Raw genomic sequence first — 20877 nt, 5'->3', positions numbered from 1 at the left:
AGTAAAGTTCTCATGTTCACTTTAGAGATAACCGAACTGCATTTCAGGAAGGTTGACTGCCTTGATCAAAGTCACATCTATAAAGAGGCAGTGCTGGTACTACAACCCAGGTCTTCAGACCACACAGAGCACCTGACTGATTGTTATTGTCATTTAGTCAATAAGTTGTGTCCGACTCTTTGTGACCCCATGGACTGGAGCACGCCAGGCATCCCTCTCCTTTACTATCTCCTGGCGTTTGCTCAAACTCACGTCCACTGAGTCAGTGATGCTATCCAACCATCTCATCCTCTGTCACTCCCTTTTCCCCATGCCCTCAGTCTTTCCCAGCATCAGTCTTTTCCAGTGAGTTGGCTCTTCGCATCAGGTGGCCAAAGCATCGGAGTTTCAACTTTAGCATCAGTTCTTCCAGTAAATATTTAAGGTTGATTTCCTTTAGGATTGACTGTTTTGATCTCCTTGCTGCCCAACGGACTCTAAAGAGTCTTCTCCAGCACCACAGTTCAAAAGTATCAATTCTTCATCGTTCAGCCTTCTTTGTGGTCCAACTCTCACATCCATACATGACTACTGAAAACCTGACTGATACGAAAGTAGAAATAGTCTGTGTAGCCCATGCCTATCTCTGCAATTACCCAATCAATTTGTTTAATTTTTACTCATTCACTATTAGATTTTATTATAAGACAAACACAAAAGTATGAGTTGATTTTGCACAGGTGGCTTTTTGGTCTACATGTTGGCATGATTCTTTTCAATCAGGTATATTGTAACTTACTGTCTCATTTCCTTCCTTTCCTAGACTGGGGAAATTGCTCTAATTTATCACAAAATACTCAGTTCAGTTCAGTTGCTCAGTCGTGTCCGACTCTTTGCTACCCCATGGACTGCAGCACGCCAGGCCTCCCTGTCCATCACCAACGTGTGGAGTTTACTCAAACTCATGTCAGTGATGCCATCCAACCATCTCATCCTCTGTCGTCCCCTTCTCCTCTCACCTTCAATCCCGCCTAAAAAATATTGCAATTCTTAATAACTTAAAATAACAATGAGAGAGGAGGGAGAGAAAAGGAAAGCTCCTTCCGAAGAGAATGCTAGCTAACCCATGCTGAGAGTGATATAATTAGATCATTCAAGGGATGCTAAAGTCATCAGATAAAAGTGACTGGAGAATGAGATATTCACAGTCTCAAAGAATCAAGTCACAGCTTAAATTTGAATTAAAAAGGAAGAGGCAATTCCCTGATGGTCCAGTGGTTTAGCACTCAGTGCTTTCACTGTTGTGGCCTGGGTTCAATCCCTGGTTGGGTAACTAAGACCCTGCAAGCTGTGTGGCACAGCCAAAAAAGAAAAAAAGGTAATCAAAATTAAAACAAATTGAAAAAAGCTCAGCTCTTTGGTGATGAGGAAATGACCAAAACTCCAGTTATGGGGGATAGAGGGCTAAGAGGAGAATTCAAGGTGATTTATATAGAGAAGCTTTATGTAACAGTACTGGGAACACTGAGTATGTTATTATTAATATTTATCCTGAAAATATTTGCTTGAGATTCCAATTAAATATGGTGGAACATACGGCCATTTTTGCACAGTCCTTCCAGAAATTCACTGAGACAACAGTACTTTTTTTTTTTTTTGGCCACGCCACGTGGCATGTAGAATCTTAGTTCCTCAACCAGGGATTGAACCTCGCCCTCTGCAGTGGAAGCATGGAGTCTTAACCACTGGACCACAGGGGGAGTTCCTCAAAGGTGTTTTTTAAAGTGCAATCCACAGAGAAAACAGAATGGGAGACAAAGCAATAGTACTGAGTGATGTAAACCCATTCTGGACGGCAGAAAGCCAAGAGTGGAGAAATTACCAATTCCGCAACTTAGGAAGAACGAAAACCACAGTGCCCAAAGGAGACAGTAATGAAAACCTGATTGCCCTCATAGAAGCTCAGAAAGACTCAGAACAAAGGCACCAGAGACTTTTAAAGGTGAGGCTGAAGTAGGGAGTTTTGATAAACATCTGCATAACCATTACTGAACAGCATTAACCCAAGAAGAGTACAATCAGCAAGCAGATCATTTTTCTCTCACCACCACCCCCAATCTCACTTAAACCTAGCCCCCCATCTGGAGATGACCAGGCTGATCCTATTGTGTTCCAGTCATATGCAAGTATGAGTTCAAGCTTGTTTTCAAGTATTTCAAAGACCCAGTAAGAACTGAAATGAAACTTTCAGGTCACATTGACAGCTGCTTCTCTCTGAGCAGGCCCCACCTCAACCTCAGGAGCTGGAATGCAGCCTTTCAGTTTTTTGTTGTTGTTTTTTTTTTTATCACTTTCCTTGTTCTGTCTTCTCCCCACTCCCCTGCAGCTGTTTCTACATCCCCTAGGGTCATGTGTACCAGGAACAAGAGGAAACAGGAACAGACTTGCTAGGACTGTTACAATTGCCTCCCACCCCCATCCCCCAGGGCAAATGGTCAAATGCTGGCTCTTTATAGCGTCACAGTGCATTTATGGATGCTTCTCACACCTGTCTTCTCGTGCCCCATCCCCAAAGGAGACCTCTGCTCTGCACTTCCTCACTGCAACAGTGCATGTTCTGCCTCACCTCGGAAAGGACCCCCGAAGCTCTGACTCCGACATTACACCCTCTAAGCAGGTGGTATAAGGCAGGTCCCAGGTGATTCTAACATGGCTCTTTTCCTAAGAGAAAAGAGCCACATAGCCCGTGGCATCTTTGCCTCACGAAACACTGGAATTATAAACTGCATCCTTTGAAGACCCCTCTCTTGACTCTCCCAGCACAGGCAGCACCAGTCAGCCAAGATTATCCCAAGGGAGAGTCACACTCTGGCTCTGGTATATAAGAGCTCATCCATATAAGATTCATAAACTCTTACCTCTGGGTCTCCACGCCCATCCAGCACAGCCAGGTAACTACTTCCTAATTCTAGTAGGAAATGAGAGATTTATTCCCTGGAGAAGTGGGACATAAGAGATTCAGGCTTGAAGGAATCTAAACACTTTTCTGGGAAAATATGTGAAAATTCACACACTAAATGATGGAACCTTTAGTTCCCTATGAATGTAGTGTTAGTCGCTCAGTCATGTCTGACTCTTTGCGACCCCATGGACTGTAGCACACCAGCCTCCTCTGTGGAATTCTCCACGCAAGAATACTGGAGTGAGCTGCCATTCCCTTCTCCAGGGGATCTTCCTGATCCAAAGATCGAACCCGAGTCTCCTGCATCGCAGGCAGATTCTTTACTGTCTGAGCCATCAAGGAAGCCCAACATAGGCACTAAGTCCTATGCAAATTGGATAATTCTTCCTGCAAAAAACTACATAAGACTCTGAAAACAGAGCTAGAATTAAGACTAGCTGGGAGTCCTCCAATGAAATAGCCTAGTCACTCCTGCATGGCCATAAAACTTTGAAATGGACCAGAGAAGGGACTAAGCATGTACTCAGAGATTCCTAGAGGTTTCTCACTGCCCTAAGTATTAACCATAAATGAGGTGCCGCTAGCCAACAGATGTTTGAGGAAAGCCTCCTACATAGAAGGCAACCTGCGTGGCCCCTGCCCTAAAATGCAGAAATAAGAGGTGTAGGGGAGGGCTAATACAGAGGGTAGAAGAAAAATGGCTTAATTATAATTGATTTCCTCAGAAATAAAGAAAAGATGTTTCATCCATGAAATAACATGACATTATTTAAATAATTAGAGAATTTTTAAAGATCTTAGAAATATGAAGACTAAAATTTTAAAATTCAAGGAAAAGGTTGGAATATAACATTGACAAAATATCCCCCTCCTAAAACTACACATTTGGGGAGAAATTTTTTAATTAGAAAATCAGTCAAGGTGGTCTAACAATAAATTGATAGGAATTTAAGGAAAATAAAACAGAGGAAGAGGAGAAGAAATTATCAAAAGATAAATGACCAGAAAATATCCTAGGATGAATAAGGACTCATGTTATCATAAAGTTAATGAGATCCTTAATGGTTCTGGAAAGAACAAAAATAGGTTGTACATAAAAGGGATCTGAAATAAGAGTGCTCCTTGACTTCTCCTTGGTGCCACAGGAAACTAGAACATAATATTGTAATTCCCTTAAAATTTGGATGCAAAAGTCATTTTTAACTCAGAAAACTGTTCTCAACCAACCATCAATCTAGCGCAATAGTAGAACAAAAGCATTTTCGGGCATGCAAGGAATCAAAACATTATCTCTCATATACTGTTCAGTTGGCCACTACTGAAGGGTATGTTCCACACAAATGAGGAAGTAAACTAAGAAAGAGGAAGCCACAAGATTCAGAAATCTTGGGACCCAACACAGAGGATACAGGATGCCAAGTAGAAGTCTTCGAAAGAGTTTCACAAGTGGCCTGGAGAGAAACCAGCACAGACTGAAACAAGAACAAAAGGAGGGGCAGAAAAAAGAGTCCAGGGGGAAAAAAAAAGGATATTTTTGATCTATGCAAAATTATAGAGGCTTTTGGAGAGTTGAGAATAATTCATAATAAATACATAGTAAAGGAAGCAAATGGAAGATACTAAGGCAATGATTAACTATAGGAAAAACAAAAAGTTGTGTAAGAAAAACAAAATGTAACCATAATAAACTACTTGACCCACAGTGACGTTTTAAAAATGGAATTCCATCTTCTGCTCAAATGATCCACTACACCTTGAATAAAATCCACACTCCTTATCATGGCTTAAAGGAGTATTCACAATGTTTCCCCTTGCTCACTAAACTCCAGGAAATTTAGTAAGCTAACTCTGCTGCTCACCATGTATGGGACGCCACCTCCATGTCCCATGGTTTGTCATGGTACTCAGGTCTTAGTGCAAAGTTTATCTCCTCTGTGAGGCTTTCCCTAACTAGCCGGTACAAGTTAGTACTGGCTTCCCCTCAGTTCTGTCACCATAACATCACTTCATTTTATTTTCTTCCTACTGCATCACTAATTGAAATATTTTATTTGTTAGCATTTGAGAGGAGAAGGCAATGGCACCCCACTCTAGTCCTCTTGCCCGGAAAATCCCATGGACGGAGGAGCCTGGTAGGCTGCAGTCCCTGGGATTGCGAAGAGTCGGACACGACTGAACGATTTCACTTTCCCTTTTGACTTTCATGCATTGGAGAAGGAAATAGCAACCCACTCCAGTGTTCTTGGCTGGAGAATCCCAGGGACGGCGGAGCCTGGTGGGCTGCGGTCTATGGGGTCGCACAGAGTCGGACACGACTGAAACGACTTAGCAGCAGCAGCAGCAGCAGCAGAGAGGAAATTAGAATAACCTTAGTTGCCCTCCTCCAGGGGATCTTCCCAACCCAGGGATTGAACCCAAGTCTCCTGCATTGCAGGTGGTTCTTTACCATCTGAGCCACCAGGGAAACCATGGATAGAAGGGCTTTACATTTGTTATTTCATTCAATCCTCACAGCATCCTTGTGGGGTACATACTATTATTTTCTTTATAGACAAGAAAACAGAGGCACAGTTAAATAACTTGTTGGAGATCACTTAAGAGCAAAGCTGAGAATCACACACCAACATGTGGCCCCAGACTATCTTCATTACCATCATGTTACTTGGCCTTTCCATACAAGTGCCAAGAAGTGTGTCGACACTCCCTACCCTTCCTCCTCAAAGCTTCAAGACCTTGAGAAGTGCCCAGTGCTTACACACAAAGGACTCTTCACATGTTTGTTCAAGAAATGCATTACAAGAAAAAAAAAGAAATGCATTACAGGACTTCCCTGGTAGTCCAGTGGTTAAGAATCCATCTGCTATTGCAGGATTAGATCCTCAGTCTGGGAAGATACTTACATGCTGTGCGGCTACAAAGCCATCAGCCACAACTACTAGAAGCCCACATGCCGTAGAACCCATGCTCTGCAACAAGAGAAGCCACCATGATGAAAAGCCCACACACCACAACTAGAGAATAGCCCCTGCTCTCTGCAATTAGAGAAAGCCCGCTGGCAGCAATGAAAAGCCCAGTGCAACCGAAAATAAACAAATAAATATTAAAAAGATAGAAAAGAAAAACTTTATTAAAAAAAGAGAGAGAAATGCATTACAGTAATCTGAAGTCCTCACCCTGAGGAAAATGAAAAGAAGGAGGTGGATGTTTTGCCTTCTTTGCTATCAGTTGTATCACTGACCACATCTCAGCTTTGTTTTCCTTTCAGCACCAATGGTTTCTGGTTCTTCTAGGTTTAGGACCTCCTGCTCAAGTGATTTCTGTCTTCCTGACAGGCTTTGGGTCATTTGGTGGCTCCATTACTTTATTATTATCTCTCCTTTATCTCTAATCCTGTTAGCTCAGTTCAGTTACTCAGTCATGTCCAACTCTTTGCAACCCGTGGACTGAAGCACGCCAGGCCTCCCTGTCCATCACCAGCTCCTGGAGCTTGCCCAAACTCATGTCCATCTAGTCGGTGATGCCATCCAACCATCTTATCCTCTGTCATCCCCTTCTCCTCCTGCTTTCAATCCTTCCCAGCATCAGGGTCTTTTCCAATGAGTCAGTTCTTCACATCAGGTAGCCAAAGTATTGGAGCTTCAGCATCAGCCCTTCCAATGAATATTCAGGACTGATTTCCTTTAGGATTAACTGGTTTGATCTGCTTGGAGTGCAAGAGACTCTAAAGAGTCCTCTCTAACACCACAGTTCAAAAGCATCAGTTCTTCAGTGCTCAGCTTTCTTTATGGTCCAACTCTCACATCCATACATGACTACTGGAAAAACCAAAGCTTTGACTAGATAGATCTTTGTTGGCAAAGTAATGTCTCTGCTTTTTAATATGCTGTCTAGGTAAGTCATAGCTTTTCTTCCAAGGAGCAAGTGTTTTTTAATTTTATGGCTTTCAGTCACCATCTGCAGTGATTTTGGAGCCCAAGAAAATAAAGCCTGTCACTGTTTCCATTGTTTTGTCTAATCTTGTTAAGATGGTATTAACTTGTCTGCTGTACAAGGACTGAGGACAAGGTGGCCTCATCCTCTGGTATGAGCCCAGGGTGAAATGGGCGTGATGGTGACTGTGTCTCTGGCCAAGTGAATCCAGTGAGTTCCCTAAATGGCATCCAGAAGACTCACTGGTAAAGTGGAGGGGGAAGAACAAGAAGCTAGAAGACCACTCTTCACTGGACCTTTAATCCAAGGAGAAATCCAGAGTGCATACAAGCAAAAAATGATGATTTGGTCCCAATCGACACTAAGACAGAATATTCCAGAGAGGGTTTACAGAGAGGCCAGACAGTTCAGGTGGCCAGGAAAGGGAGCACTATAACAGTATAGGCCCAAATGGACCCTAAACAAAGTCCCAATAAAATCAACTCATCCCCCTGTCTTTTTTTACACCTCACACCACCACCACTCCCACTAATCCAAGCATCATCATCTCTTCGTTGCATGTCACTGTAATCTCCTAACAGCCTCAGCTGTCTCACCAAAGCAGGCTTTCCTAATGGTGAATCTCCTCGTGTGAACATCTTACTTTATAATCTGGAGAATCTGATAACATTCTAAACCATCAAAACCTGCCTCCTTGGGGCTTAACAGTTTCCCCTTCAACTTGTCTCTTTCCTCTTGCATTTTCAGAAAGAAGAAACCTTCAGCCGTTGCTTGGAAATCTCAACTGAATCTCAGTTAACCACTTCCAAGTTCTGTTTTCCATATAGCTGTAACCCACAAGTCCACTAAGCTTTCTTCTACTATATAATAAGGATTTCCTCTGGTTTCCTTGAGTATTTTCCCCAATACTCTCAGAGCCCTTATCAGTAGTGCTTTTAACATCCGTATTTCCAACAACAATCGGTTCAAGACATCAAGGCTTTTCTTTTTGTGATCCTCAGATTTCTTCCATCATCTGTCCAGTGCCCAATTCAAAGCCACTTCCTTATTTTCAGGTATTTGTTACAGTCAGTACCAAAATTCATATTCATTTTCTGTTGTTGCTGTAACAAATTACCATAAATTTTGTGGCTTAAAAATAACAGAACTTTATTATCATAGAATTCTGGAGGTCAGAGTTCCAAGTTAAGTGAAGTGAAATGAAGTGAAAATCGCTCAGTTATATCTGACTCTTTGCAACCCCATGGACGGTAGAGTCCATGGAATTCTCAAGGCCAGAATACTGGAGTGGGTAGCCTTTCCCTTCTCCAGAATTTAGATACTAGTCAAATTCTCCAGGGCATATTCCCAACCCAGATATCAAACTCAGGTCTCCTGCATTGCAGGCAGATTCTTTACTATTCGAGCCACCAGGGAAGCCCAAGAGTACTGGAGTGGGTAACTTATCCCTTCTCCAGCACATCTTCCTGACCCAGGAATCGAACTGGGGTCCCTGCATCGCAGGCAGATTCTTTACCAGCTGAGCTACCAGGGAAGCCCCTCCAAGTTAAGGTACAGAATTTGTTTCCTCGCTTTTCCACCTTCTAGAAGCCACCTGTATTCCTTGGCTCAAGGCCCCTTTTCCATCTTCAGAGCAAGCAGTATAGCATCTTCACATCTCACTCTTTCTGTCTCCCTCTCTTGCTCCCTCTTTCCCCCTAACCTCTGCATCCATTGTCACATCTCTTTCTGTGAGCCTCCTGCCTTCTTCTTGTAAAGACCTTTGCAATTAAATTGATCCAAGCCAGAAAATCAAAGATAAGCTCTCCATCTCAAGATCTATAACTTAGTCACAAAATTTCCTTTATCATAAAAGTTTCAGGGGATTAAGCCACAGGCATCACAGAGAGTTCATTACTCAGCCTACCACACTTACCAACCACCTATCCTAGGCCAAGTATTGGATTACATGTGTTTGCACAGTGGCAAAGAACTGGATATGCTCTCTGTCCTGAAGAAATATACGATCTAGTGGGAAAGTACATCAGAGATCAATCCCCAAACCAGAACAGATTATCACACTCACGAGTGCGTGTGTGCATGCTCACTTGCTTCAGTCGTGTCCAACTCTTTGAGATCCTATGGACTGTAGCAAGCCAGGCTACTCTGTTCATGGGATTCTCCAGGTGAGAATACTGGAGTGGGTCGCCTGCCCTCCTTCAGGGGATCTTTTCACACCCACATCTCCTGCATTGCAGGCAGATTCTTCACCCACTGAGCCACCTGAGAAGCCCAATCACACCCATAAATAACTGTAAATTGCAATTCGTGCTCTAAAGGACTTGGAATCACAGAGGATCATACGATCAGCTGTGAAGTAGTGACATTCAGTCTGAGGCTGGCAGGGTAGTAAGGAGCTAGCTTGATGGGGAGCAGGGGGAAGGCCTCCAGGGCAAAAGGATTAGCCCTGAAGAAAAGTTTGGGGGGGGTGAAAGAAGCTGGAAAGATGAAGTGAGGCGGCAAAGGTAAGAGTGATCAGAACTTCTGGTGCCTTGCAGAGCACGGGGGGAGACTTTGGGTTTTAGTCAAAGCATAAGAGGAAGGGTTGAGAAGCTTTTTAAGCCAATGACAGATGTGATCACTCGGCTTTGTGGAGAACAGACTAGGGTGGGGGTGTGGATAAGCTAGAGGTGAACAAAAATAGAAACCTATTAATATTTACCCACTTGATATCTATTTATTATATATATATACCCATATATATTATATACCCATATAATATAAGCCCATTGACTAGAAGAGAGTGGCCTGAACTGTGCACTTGGCAGCTAAAATGGAGAGAACTGTGGAGATATAAGATGTATCTTGAACCAAAAATAATTGATGGGACTTGGTATAATTAAATGCCATTTAAAAGTCTGGGATATGACCATAGGTATGGATGGATTATGAGGAATATTGTGTATTAATGGAGATGAGATGCAAGAAAGGGGAATGGACCATCCATGAACCTTGAAATAATAGGAGAAAACAGCACTTAAGATGGAAGAGAGAATGAGGAGCAAGTGCCAAAATCTTCAGTGGATAAGTTTGAGAGCATGTGATAGTTAAGAGGCAGAAAGAGATGGCACAGATTGCTGGACTGAGCAGGGGAAAGAGGATTTTAGGAGAAGTCTGATGGGACAGAATGGGCAGGGTGAAGGAGACCAAGCCCTTCTAACTCGAGAGGGAAAAGAGTACAGAACGTGAGCCCCCAACCCAGGTGACGGAAGTGACCTCGCCAGAGGGCTGGAGGGATGGGAAGCATTTAAGAAAGGAGTGGGGAGGGGGTGCTAATACTGAGTTGTAAAGGGTCCTATGGACAAATTTGGGTGGGAGGTTCTAGTGAGGGTTGAGACAAGAGAGAAAACCCAGAGCATCAAGGGATAGTGAAGCATGGAGATACTGTGAGCAAAGTGTGATGTGCTGAATTTAGTCCCTGGGTTGCCAGTGTTGTGAGTTCTCACAGTTCATTCCTTGAGAATGTTGAGTACACGGGGCCCTGTATTTACCAGCGATCTGGAAGAGAGGCCAGGCACACGCTTCCTCATGGTCTTTTACAGCAAAGGAATGGGTGATTGAATCTAGGTCCAGAAGTCTGGGGTTGCTCCTACTTCCTTGTTCGGCTGGCCTTCTCTCCTGCTTCTGCTCAAACATCACCTCCACTGTAAATCCTTCCTTGACTTCTCTGATCAGCATTTTTCAAATAAATAAATGTACACAGTTAAAAGGATCCTGGAGATTTTCCTTTAATCTGTATATAGAGAGCTTACTCATTCTTCCCTCCACTAGTTTTTTTTTTTTTTAACTTCATTCTTTTTTACATCTGTTGGATATGTGGATGACTGCCAATCTTTTGTTATTACAAACAGTGCTGCAGTAAATTCTCTGGTTTGGATGTCATTTCACATAGGTACAAGTAAATGCAAGTCACTTCTAATTAACATTAACAATGATGTTGAACTATTAAATCTATCTCATAGTGTGTAGTTAAGTTCATGTGGTTGCAAAGGACCCCTTATTCCCAGCATCAAAATGTTGTCTTTTAACATCAAATTGTAGACTGACGGGCTATTGTGAATAAATGTTCTAAGAACATCATCAAGAGGAGGAAAGACGCCTGGTTGCCTGCTGGACTAGCAGACATGATGTTTTTTGTTTTGTTTTCAGACACAATGTTAATGTAAGAGGCAAGCATGAAATAATTAAAGCAGCATAAACATTATTGACATACGATATCCACATATCCACTAAATTACTGACACTACTAATTAGAACAAATAGAACACAGCCCCAAAAGTAAAGAAAAATAAGTTAATTTTCAGGAAACTTTTAAAGAGTAACTATAGTAAGTGGCAAAATTGTCCACAGAAGATTTGAGAAGTCTTGGTTCTTGAGGTATTTGAGTGGAATAGAATTGAAAGCTCGAAAAATAAACTTAAAAGAACAATCCTTCTTTAGCAGAAGTAAATGCCTAAAATGACCTAAGAGGTTTTTTCTTTCAAAATTCCAGTGTTCGATGAACACTGCCTCTAAGTGCCTCTTCTGTTGGATTTGTTTGCCAGCCTATGCATTAATTAGTTTGCTTAAAAACTGCTTGGTTTGCAACAACAACAAAAAATCCCCATGTTAAACAGTACTGGAACTAGTTAACATTCCTAGACACTTAGAATTTGTTCTAAATTCTAGCCAGTTCCTTGGGGTGTGGCAGGGACCCTTTCTCTTTACATACTGCCTAAATCTGAAGGCAGTAGTGATTTAGTGAACCGGCATTATCGAGTTTGTTTCTTATGATTTTCATGGGTCCAGTTCATATTGTTATGTAGCATCTTTTTGAATGAACTTCTCCAGAAATGTTTTCAATGTATGCTTACAATCTATGTACAGTTTCACCACTGACACTCTAAAAACATCAGTCAGTAGCTGTATGAAATGAATCCTTCAATAGGCATTAAAACATGTGTTTACTGTTGTCTGTGTTTTTATAACCCTCTATATTTTGGTAGTCAATTACAGTTCTGACATCAAATAAATTCCGATGTGGAAACAATGTATCTACAGTTTGAAAACAAAGAAATATAAAACAGAATCAATGAATCTGAATCTAGGAAGTCTAGAAAGTGGACGTTGATTTAGCTCAACCAGTATCTGTAAAAAACACCACTGATGGTACAGGGTTCACGCAAGAGAGGAAAGGTGAGTGCTGAGATTGTAGGATATGATCAATATCTTATTTCCTGACTCCAAAAGGAGACTCTACTCTTAACCTTCCCATCTTTCACGTTCTCATTCCACTGTAAAACAAGTCACTGTTTTACACTCCACTGTAAAACAAGTCACATAAGAACATGGGGATGAGCTACATGATGAGTGGCATCATGGAGGGGACAGATGGGAAGAAGGTATAAATGGCAAGGAAGGAATTTTTTTGAAAATTATTTATTTTAATTTTGGCTGCTGCTGCTGCTAAGTCGCTTCAGTCGTGTCCAACTCTGTGCGACCCCATAGACGGCAGCCCACCAGGCTCTTCTGTCCCTGGGATTCTCCAGGCAAGAACACTGGAGTGGGTTGTCATTTCCTTCTTCAATGCATGAAAGTGAAAAGTGAAAGTGAAGTCACTCAGTCGTGTCTGACTCTCTGTGACCCCATGGACTGCAGCCCACCAAGCTCCTCTGTCTATGGGATTTTCCAGGCAAGAGTACTGGAGTGGGGTGCCATTGCCTTCTCCACTGGATCTTTAGTTCTGTGCACAGGCTTTCTCTAGTTGAGGTGAGTGAGGGCTATGCTCTAGTTGTGGTACGCTTGCCTTTCATTGCAGTGGTGTCTCTAGTTGTGGAGACACAGCTAGATGTTCCCTTTGAGCAGGAAGTTATTAATGAAATGGGAAACCTAAGCACCCCAAACTACTAAACTCTACTAAGAAATTATGTATTAACCCTGTTTAATGAAATGGCCATGTATACACTTCAAAATGAGATGAAGATCAAATAAATTTGGGTGCAGCTTCCATGAATTAAGTTCTGCTCTTGACTATTGTAGAGGATCAGAATATGATATCCCAAAATATGCCACTTTGGGATAAGGCTCTAGAGCACTCAGGGTCAGTAGTTGTGGCTTCTGGGCTCTAAAGCAAGGCTGAGTAGCTGTGGTGCACGGGCTTAGTTGCTCCTCTGCAGCATGTGGAATCTTCCCAGACCAGGGATGATACCAGTGTCTCCTGCATTGGCAGGCAGATTCTTAACCACTGGACACCAGCAAAGTCCAGGAAGGAAGGAGTTAGACATGAATATATGGAAATGTGAAGGCTCATCTTGAAGAATAGTAAATCCTCCACTATGACTGGAGGAGCACATACACATAAAAGAGAGGATAGATTAGAAAAAGACTTCATGCACTAAATTAAATTCCACAGACAATGGGAAAGTCATAGAGGAATTTTGAGTGGGTGAGTGACAATCAAAATAATGCATTAGGAAAATTTTAAAAAATTAATCTTGAGACCAACTGAAAGACTTTCGAAATAATTCAAGCAGGAAATAATGAGAGCATAAATTGTTGTTACACCAGCAATGGGAAAGAGAGAACATATTAGAAACAAATAAAATAGAATCCGTAGAATACAGTATCTGATTGGAATGGAGTGGGGTGAGGGGGATAAGAGAAGAAAGAAGTGAAAGATGGTTGAACTTGGGCCAAATATGCTAAGGCAGGGGTCATCTGGTAGCAACACAGCCAGGTAGATGTTCCCTTTGGGCAGGAAGTTATTAATGAGATGGGAAACCTAAGCACCCCAAACTACTAAACTCCACTAAGAAATTATGTATTAGCCCTGTTTAATGAAATGGCCATGTATACACTTCAAAATGAGATGAAGATCAAATAAACTCAGGTGCAGCTTCCATGAATTAAATTCTGCTCTTGACCATTGCAGAGGATCAAAATATGACATCCCAAAATACGCCACTTTGGGATAAGGGTTATTTTAAGCTGAAGGCACAAGAGAGCCAACAGACACACCAGGAAGCCTCCCTGGAGCCTCCCTTTCGCCGACTAAAAGTAGAAACTTTTGAGAAATGAGGACTGCCCAAAGTCACCTCGCCAGCTGAAGTTTTATAGCCACAAAGGAGCCAGAAAGTCAGTCCTGAGATGGACCTGAACAAAAAAATCTTACCCCATTCGTATCCCTTGTATATTTACCTCCCCACAGACTGCTGCCCTTGGAAATCTAAAACGTTTGCCTTTGTCTCATCAGTTCTCTACAAATGTGTTTTTCTTTGTTAGGATGTTATATAAACCCACATTCTAACCACCCTGTGAGTTAGTCAGCACTGAGTTTCTCCTGTATTTATGCAAACTGCAGAGATAATCAACGGTTCTCCTCTTCTTACACTCTCTTTGGTCAGCCTAATTTGCAAAACACCAAGAAATGAACCTAAAAGATAGAAGAAAATGTGTTTTCCTCCCCTACACTCTACACCTTGGGTCTTTATGAGATAGAAAGAAGAAACTGATAACATGTATGGTTAAAAAACAAAGAAAATATTGGTTGTCTTTCTGTTTGGTCTAAAGACAGGCATCTTCTTTTTTTTTAAAAAAAAAAAAAGATTTATTTGGCTGTGCCAGGTCTTAATTGTGGCATCCAAGATCTTTGATCTTCGTTGCAGCATGTGAGATTTTTAGTTGTGACATCAAACACTTAGCTACAGCATGTAGGATCTAGTTCCCTGACCAGGGATTAAACCTGGGACCCATGTATTGGGAGCTCAGAATCGTAGCCACTAGACCACCAGGGACGTCCCTAGAGGCAGGTATGTTTGATATTCAAAGAGCAGTGTGGAACTCTTGCTTATATTTTTAGCTGATTACAGGAGCAAGAGCCAATAGCTCTCCAGTGCTGTAAAAACTAGATTATTTCAGTATCTTCCACCAGTCTTCCATGCTATATGGACTACACTGTCCTGATTTTAACAACAAATAATTTAGATATAAAATTTTGTGCCTATGTATATTTGTACATGTTGTTGGGGGAGATTGTACATTCTTCTAAGATTTATAAAGTGATGTCAGATCCCAAAAGGATTAGAACACCAGTGAAGGAGATAGCACACTGGACTAGGAGTCAAAATATCTAGTTTCTCATCATGTTGTGCTATTTGTGGCCTTAAATAATTTAAGCAGGTTTTCTGATCTTCATTTTCCTTATCTGTAAAATGGGAGTTAATAATATAATTGTCATGCTTTCCTCATATGAAGATTTTGAGTTTATAATTCAATGTTATGTAACTTATATAGCATTTAGAAATATAAAGCAGCTCTACTTTTGTTAACTAAAGAAGTCCTTCTCAAAACCTGGATGTGTTTCCTCTATAAACATCAGCACTAACCTTGCAAGTATACAGACCATTCACCAACCTTGAAAGCCATGAAATTCCTCATAATGCATATTATGCTTTCCCAAGCAGACCTTACAACTCCATTTTAACTCCACCTTTTATCTTCAAAGTTCAAAGAAACATTTATTGTCATTATAGATTCCTGCACTGATATCTAGCACTAAAATCCAAACGATACAACTCTGAGTCTGAATCAGCTAAAAGGAAACGAAAGGTACTAGGCAACACTGCCCTTTACCATAGTGATGGAACGTTAACAACTGCTGAGTGATACCGCGTGCAAATCCATCCTTGGCCTTAAACCCAAATTCCGTGAAGGTCTTTGTTGGTCACATAAGAGACATTCGTGGCACGTTTGGCCTAGAACATCCCAACAGGTGCCCCTTCTATCTAGATTTATAAGGAGTCAGAATTTGAACTTTCATGTCCTAGAATTCTTAAACATTTCCAGTCAAAATAGCAAACTCATTTCTCAGACGAGGAGTTAGACTGTATATGCAACTGGTCACATATTCAGATCCACATAGCAAAATAAAAAAACCAATGAATTAGTTCTTTTTAGGTGAAAAATAGACCCGTTAATGTAACTAGCCAAATTTTACAAATATTTCACAATTTTTCAATCACAAAGAATCACATGTTTTCAATACAACTCTTCCAGACCTTTGCTTGTTGTAATGTAATTTCCTCTATTTTTTTTTAACTTGTCTTCCTTTTTCCTCTCTTCTTGACCTTTTCCCTATATTTCCAGAGTGTGATTATCTCTTTCTTTAAGATTTTCTTTCTCCCATTAATCATTGAACACGAGAGAAATATTTTGCAAAATGGTTTTTCCTACAAAAAGGGCATGGCCTATATACGACATAGGAAAATATTTATATGCTATGCTATATTAATAAACTGATCTAATTTCTAAGTTATTTTAAGGATATAAGTACTCAATTTCTAGAGGTAATTCAGCCTGTAGACTTGAGAAGACAAATGAGAAGCACAGGTGCAAGTGACACATGAACCCTCGTGTGTGATAGAAAAGACTTTCTGCTTTGGCTTCACATTCACCGTTGATACTGTCAATCATAGACTAGATCTTATGATAAGAATGTTTGCAATTGCAAAGTTAGGTTTAGAATCAGAGCATCCTCAATACTCCATTTTAAAACATTTAAAGCATGTTGCACCTTAAGTTGATATTATACAGCACCCAATTTCAGTAGACTTAGATGAATGGCCACTGACATGTATTACCAAATGGGCTACAGAGGCTCAGGAAAGCCCATCAGTAGGAATTTTTACCATATGTCACTTTAAATGTTTAGAGCATTTGGACAGCTGTTAAGGGGATAAAGTTATGACACAAAGACTGCCATATTTACAACTGTAAAATGAGCAGATTGGCCACAGTTTCCCCCTGTGCTCAGAAAGAATGATAGTATTATATAGAAAATAGAAGATGCCTGGGATAATGATGTCCATCTTGGAAGTTACCAGATTCTCATTCTAATATGGTAACCAAATCCCCTCGGGCATAATAAGGCTCACCATTCCACTAGGTTTGTCTAGAGTGGCATCTGTTAGAGGATTAACAATTGCCAAGCCTAAAATAAGCTAGAGAAAGCCTTTCATTTTCATCTTCTTACCCCCACTAAGAATCAGACAACCTGAAACCCTCAAAGACATAACTAAACCAAACACGTAAGGTACCCACAGTTTAGAAATAATTCTTCATTTATGCACAGAAATAGTTTACTCATAACCCTAGACTATACTACCCAGCTGTGCCCTTCTTTAAAAAAATTTAAAACTTTAATTAAATGACCCAGGAGAACAGAAAAGGGAATTCTCTAGCCCCAGACCCACGATCATAGCAGAGTCCAAAAAGAAGAAGAAAGACTCCAGCAACAAGTCAACGAAAAGCCACGGACTCTGTTTACTACGGCCCTCCCAATGTCCATTTCCCCTGAGTAAAGACTTCTCCCCTTGCTACAAAGAGACTTGCTGTGTGTGGCTGGCCTTGGTTACAGACCCCAAATTTTAATTCCCTGCTGACCCCCAAATAAACCCATCTGTGTCAGAGAAATATTTGCTGCAATCTATTTGTTTTAGGTCAACCCTCCCCTGGTCTATTATCTTGATATCAGAAATAATGCACTGAAGGGGAGCAGAATAGACCACCCCCAAAATATGCCTCTTTAGCATAAGGACAATTTTGAGCTGATCATTTTTGAAAAGTTGTAGACACAAAAGAATATCTGAAAACAGAGTAGAAGTTGCATTTATAAGGGAAATCCCCATTTGGAATGGTGTCTCCCTCTCTGTGCCAGGAAAAGAAGGATAATAAAATCTCTAGAAACTCTTAACAAGGAGAAGGTACTGACTTAAACATGCAGTTTATTCCTGTTTTCTGTGTGTTTTTTTATAACCTTCCATGATTAGCTTGCACCAAACTTCAATATCTTTCTTTAGTCTTTAGCTGAAGATGATATTTAAGGTGGTAACTTGGGTCATTTCAAGGAGTTACTCAAGTTTTCCTGGATATCTTCGATGTACACAGGAGGTATACATGTTATTAAACTTGCTCCCCCCTACTCCTCCCCCATTAATCTATGTTTTATTATGGGGATGTTTCAGCCACTAGGGCTTCTTGATAAAGAATCCGCCTGCCAAAGCAGGAGATACTGGTTCAATCCCTGGGCTGGGAAGATCTAGAGGAGGAAATGACAACCCACTCCAGTATTCTCACCTGGGAAATCTCAGGGATGGAGGAACCTGGTGGGCTACAGTCCATGGGGTCACAAAGAAGTCGGACACAACTCAGGGACTAAACAACAACAGATCAGCCAAGAATTAAGAAGTATAGAGGGAGAATTGTTTTTCCTCTGCTATAGAGCTAAAAGTCCTGATCTGAGCTAAGAGATAATATCTGAAATTATGAAAATAATTGGGAGATACACAATTCCTGAAAGAAACCATAACTTGATTTTAATTCTTCACATAAATCTCTAATAATCAACTATTTTCAACTTTCTTTCACAAGATTTTAAGCCCATTTCAAATATTTAGACCTTCTTAGATTCAATGACCTGACAAGCAAGAGAAATTCTGGCATTACAAATGGAAGTTTTCTTAACTCACCTTCCTTTTTCTCTATTGTTCTAAAATCAGATGAAATTATTTATTACAGAGACTCACTAAATGAAACACTGGCCAAAATGAAACTCTCATCCATTGTTCTTGCTTTTTCTTTTTTTCTCACCACCTCAGGTTCTACCAATGCCCTTTTGTTAGGCCTGCTTAACTAGCTGCACTTCTCGGAGCTTGGCCTGAGGGGCCACATCCTGTGTCTGGAATGTGAATCCCCACCCCCTCCCTGCCAGGCCCCTTGTTGGGCCCCCTGCACACACACAAACAGCCCCCTTCCTTCACTTAACCATGCATCCCTGACAAAGACTTCTTGTCTCTGTCCTTTCAGATACACGTCATCTCCACTTTCATTCAGTAAATTATAATAGGTACTTCCCACTTTTATACACATCTTATTCAATGTGTATGCAATTTTTCTCACTCGGTTGTTTGTTCTGTATGTGTCCATCTTAAAATAATAGCTCCCAGGCAAGACTATGCCTGGAAAATTATCTGAGGACAGAAATTATCAAGGGCTTCCCAGGTGGTTCAGTGGTAAAGAATTCACCTGCCAAACAGGAGATGCGGTTTCCATCTCTGGGTTGGGACGATCCCCTGGAGAAGGAAATGGCAACCCACTCCAGTGTTATTGACTGGCAAATCCCATGGACTGAGGAGTCTGGTTGGCTGCAGTCCATGGGGTGGCAAAGAGCTGGACACGACTTAGTGACTAAGCAGCAGCAGCAGCAGCACAGCAGATCTTATCATGGTGTCATGTGCAAATCATTTTTTTAAAATGATGATTATGATATAAATACTGAGGTAAAAGGTGAGTAGAAAGGTAACACATAATCATTTCTTTCTTAATCTTAGTAAAATATAAGAAAACAGAGATGAGACTACTTGAAGAGATCCTCCAGTTTCCTGTGTAAAGGGCCGGGGGTTTTGTACTCATGCTAAAGCACCCATGAATTTACAAAAATGCGTAATCCATTAAATTCCACCTGGGACAGGAGAAAGCTGAAAAGCAAGACTGTTTATTCTCATAATTCTCTCCTTTTACTCACGAATTTGATACTCAGAGTATATTTTTCATCTGAAATTAGACAGGAGCAAGCCAGAAATAGAACTCTCTAGAGACTTTTTTCAACACAGCACATTTGCATGATCCCTTTTAATACAGAACTACATTTTCCACTCATTTCCTGCTTAATCACAGTGGAAATGTTTGTTTGGTGAAAAGACATCCTTTCTTGTAAGCACAGTTGTAGACTGGGATGGGTTGTGGGTAAACCCAGTTAGCAACTGTACTTAATGCTCGCCTAGGAAACTCTGAAACGTGGCCTTTTTCTCCTCAAACTTCAGACTACATATAGGACTCGCCTGCTTCCAGGATGTTGGATAGCAATAGCACTTGCCCATGCTTCGGTCTTTTAAAATAATTGCAGTTTTCCAACGTGGGAAAACAGAACCCTTAAAAGGGTTCATTTCTACACCTTTCTAAGTAATAAGCAGCTAGGCTCTTTATCCTTGATTAGCATAAGAATAAATGTCACTAGGGTGCTCTTGAATTTAAAAAAAAAAAAAAGCCCTTAGGCTTATTTGATGATTTGTAACTAACTCCTAGAAGCTTGAATTTCCACAAAGAACAGAATAAGAAGAGCCTTCTGTTTTTAATAGAGGTGGGACAGATTCCTTCCATCTCCCACCATCACCTAGTCCTGAACCTTTGTGACTTACAGCCGGCAGAAAACCGCCATGTACTACCAGGGACACCCCTAGACCTCTTCTCCAAAACCCCCCACCTCCTGTGCATTTTAGAAATTGAGAAGAGCTTCCTCTCCCTTTCTATACTTCAAAACAGGCAGGGGAAGGAGCTACGTGCCGCCTTTTATCTCGCTTCACAAATACAGCTGTGAAAAACCTTGAGGCGGCACATCCTGTGACGAGTTGAGCAGAAATCTGAAGAGAAAAATGAAGGGAAGGTTCGGTCCGAGCTTCATTGATAAGGAAGATGCTGCAAGCGTTTTGCCTGGCAACCAGCGAGCCGGTTCTTCCTCCGTCCCCTGTCTGCCAACTCTGTCTGAGGAATCGCGGGCTCTATTCATACACACATTGTTGTACAAGTACAGTCATTATCACAAGCGGTTACCTTCATCGTGGGGCCAGAGCTCGAACACAGCAGCTAGAGGCGAGCGGAGGCAGAGGCCCTGCGTCCCGAGCGCTCCGGGAGGCGCGGATCTGGGGAAGCGGCCGGGGTGGCGGCGGGCACACGTGGCTGGCGCGTCGCAGACTGGCCCGGGCTGCGAAGTCTGCGGGCTCTCTTGCAGATTGCATCAGCAGGAAGAGTCTTGAGGCTGTGTTTCCCCTACACTGCCCCCAGAGGGTAGCGTTTCTTCCAACACGAAAATTCCTCCCCTGCACCCAGCTCAGACCCTTATCCACCTCTCAGCTCACCCGTGGGGTTGGAGGAAG

The 20877-nt window shown here is 41.6% G+C and overlaps 1 protein-coding gene across 2 annotated transcripts in view; it reads right to left on the bottom strand.

The window, feature by feature from the left end:
- The window catches only part of BCAT1 (branched chain amino acid transaminase 1), a 123962-nt gene extending 103332 nt beyond the window's left edge, over positions 1–20630 (bottom strand). The window contains 1 exon segment of one of the 2 annotated variants that reach the window (NM_001083644.1): positions 20555–20630. In NM_001083644.1, coding sequence (NP_001077113.1) covers positions 20555–20560 — 6 coding nt within the window. In that variant the 5' untranslated portion in view covers positions 20561–20630. 2 annotated transcript variants of the gene reach the window in all.
- Positions 20631–20877: the final 247 nt, after the last annotated feature.

This window comes from Bos taurus, chromosome 5 (assembly GCF_002263795.3).
Source record: "Bos taurus isolate L1 Dominette 01449 registration number 42190680 breed Hereford chromosome 5, ARS-UCD2.0, whole genome shotgun sequence".
Lineage (NCBI taxonomy): Eukaryota > Metazoa > Chordata > Mammalia > Artiodactyla > Bovidae > Bos > Bos taurus.
The sequence above is the reverse complement of the archived record's forward strand: the minus strand, read 5'-3'. Positions and strand labels throughout refer to the sequence as shown.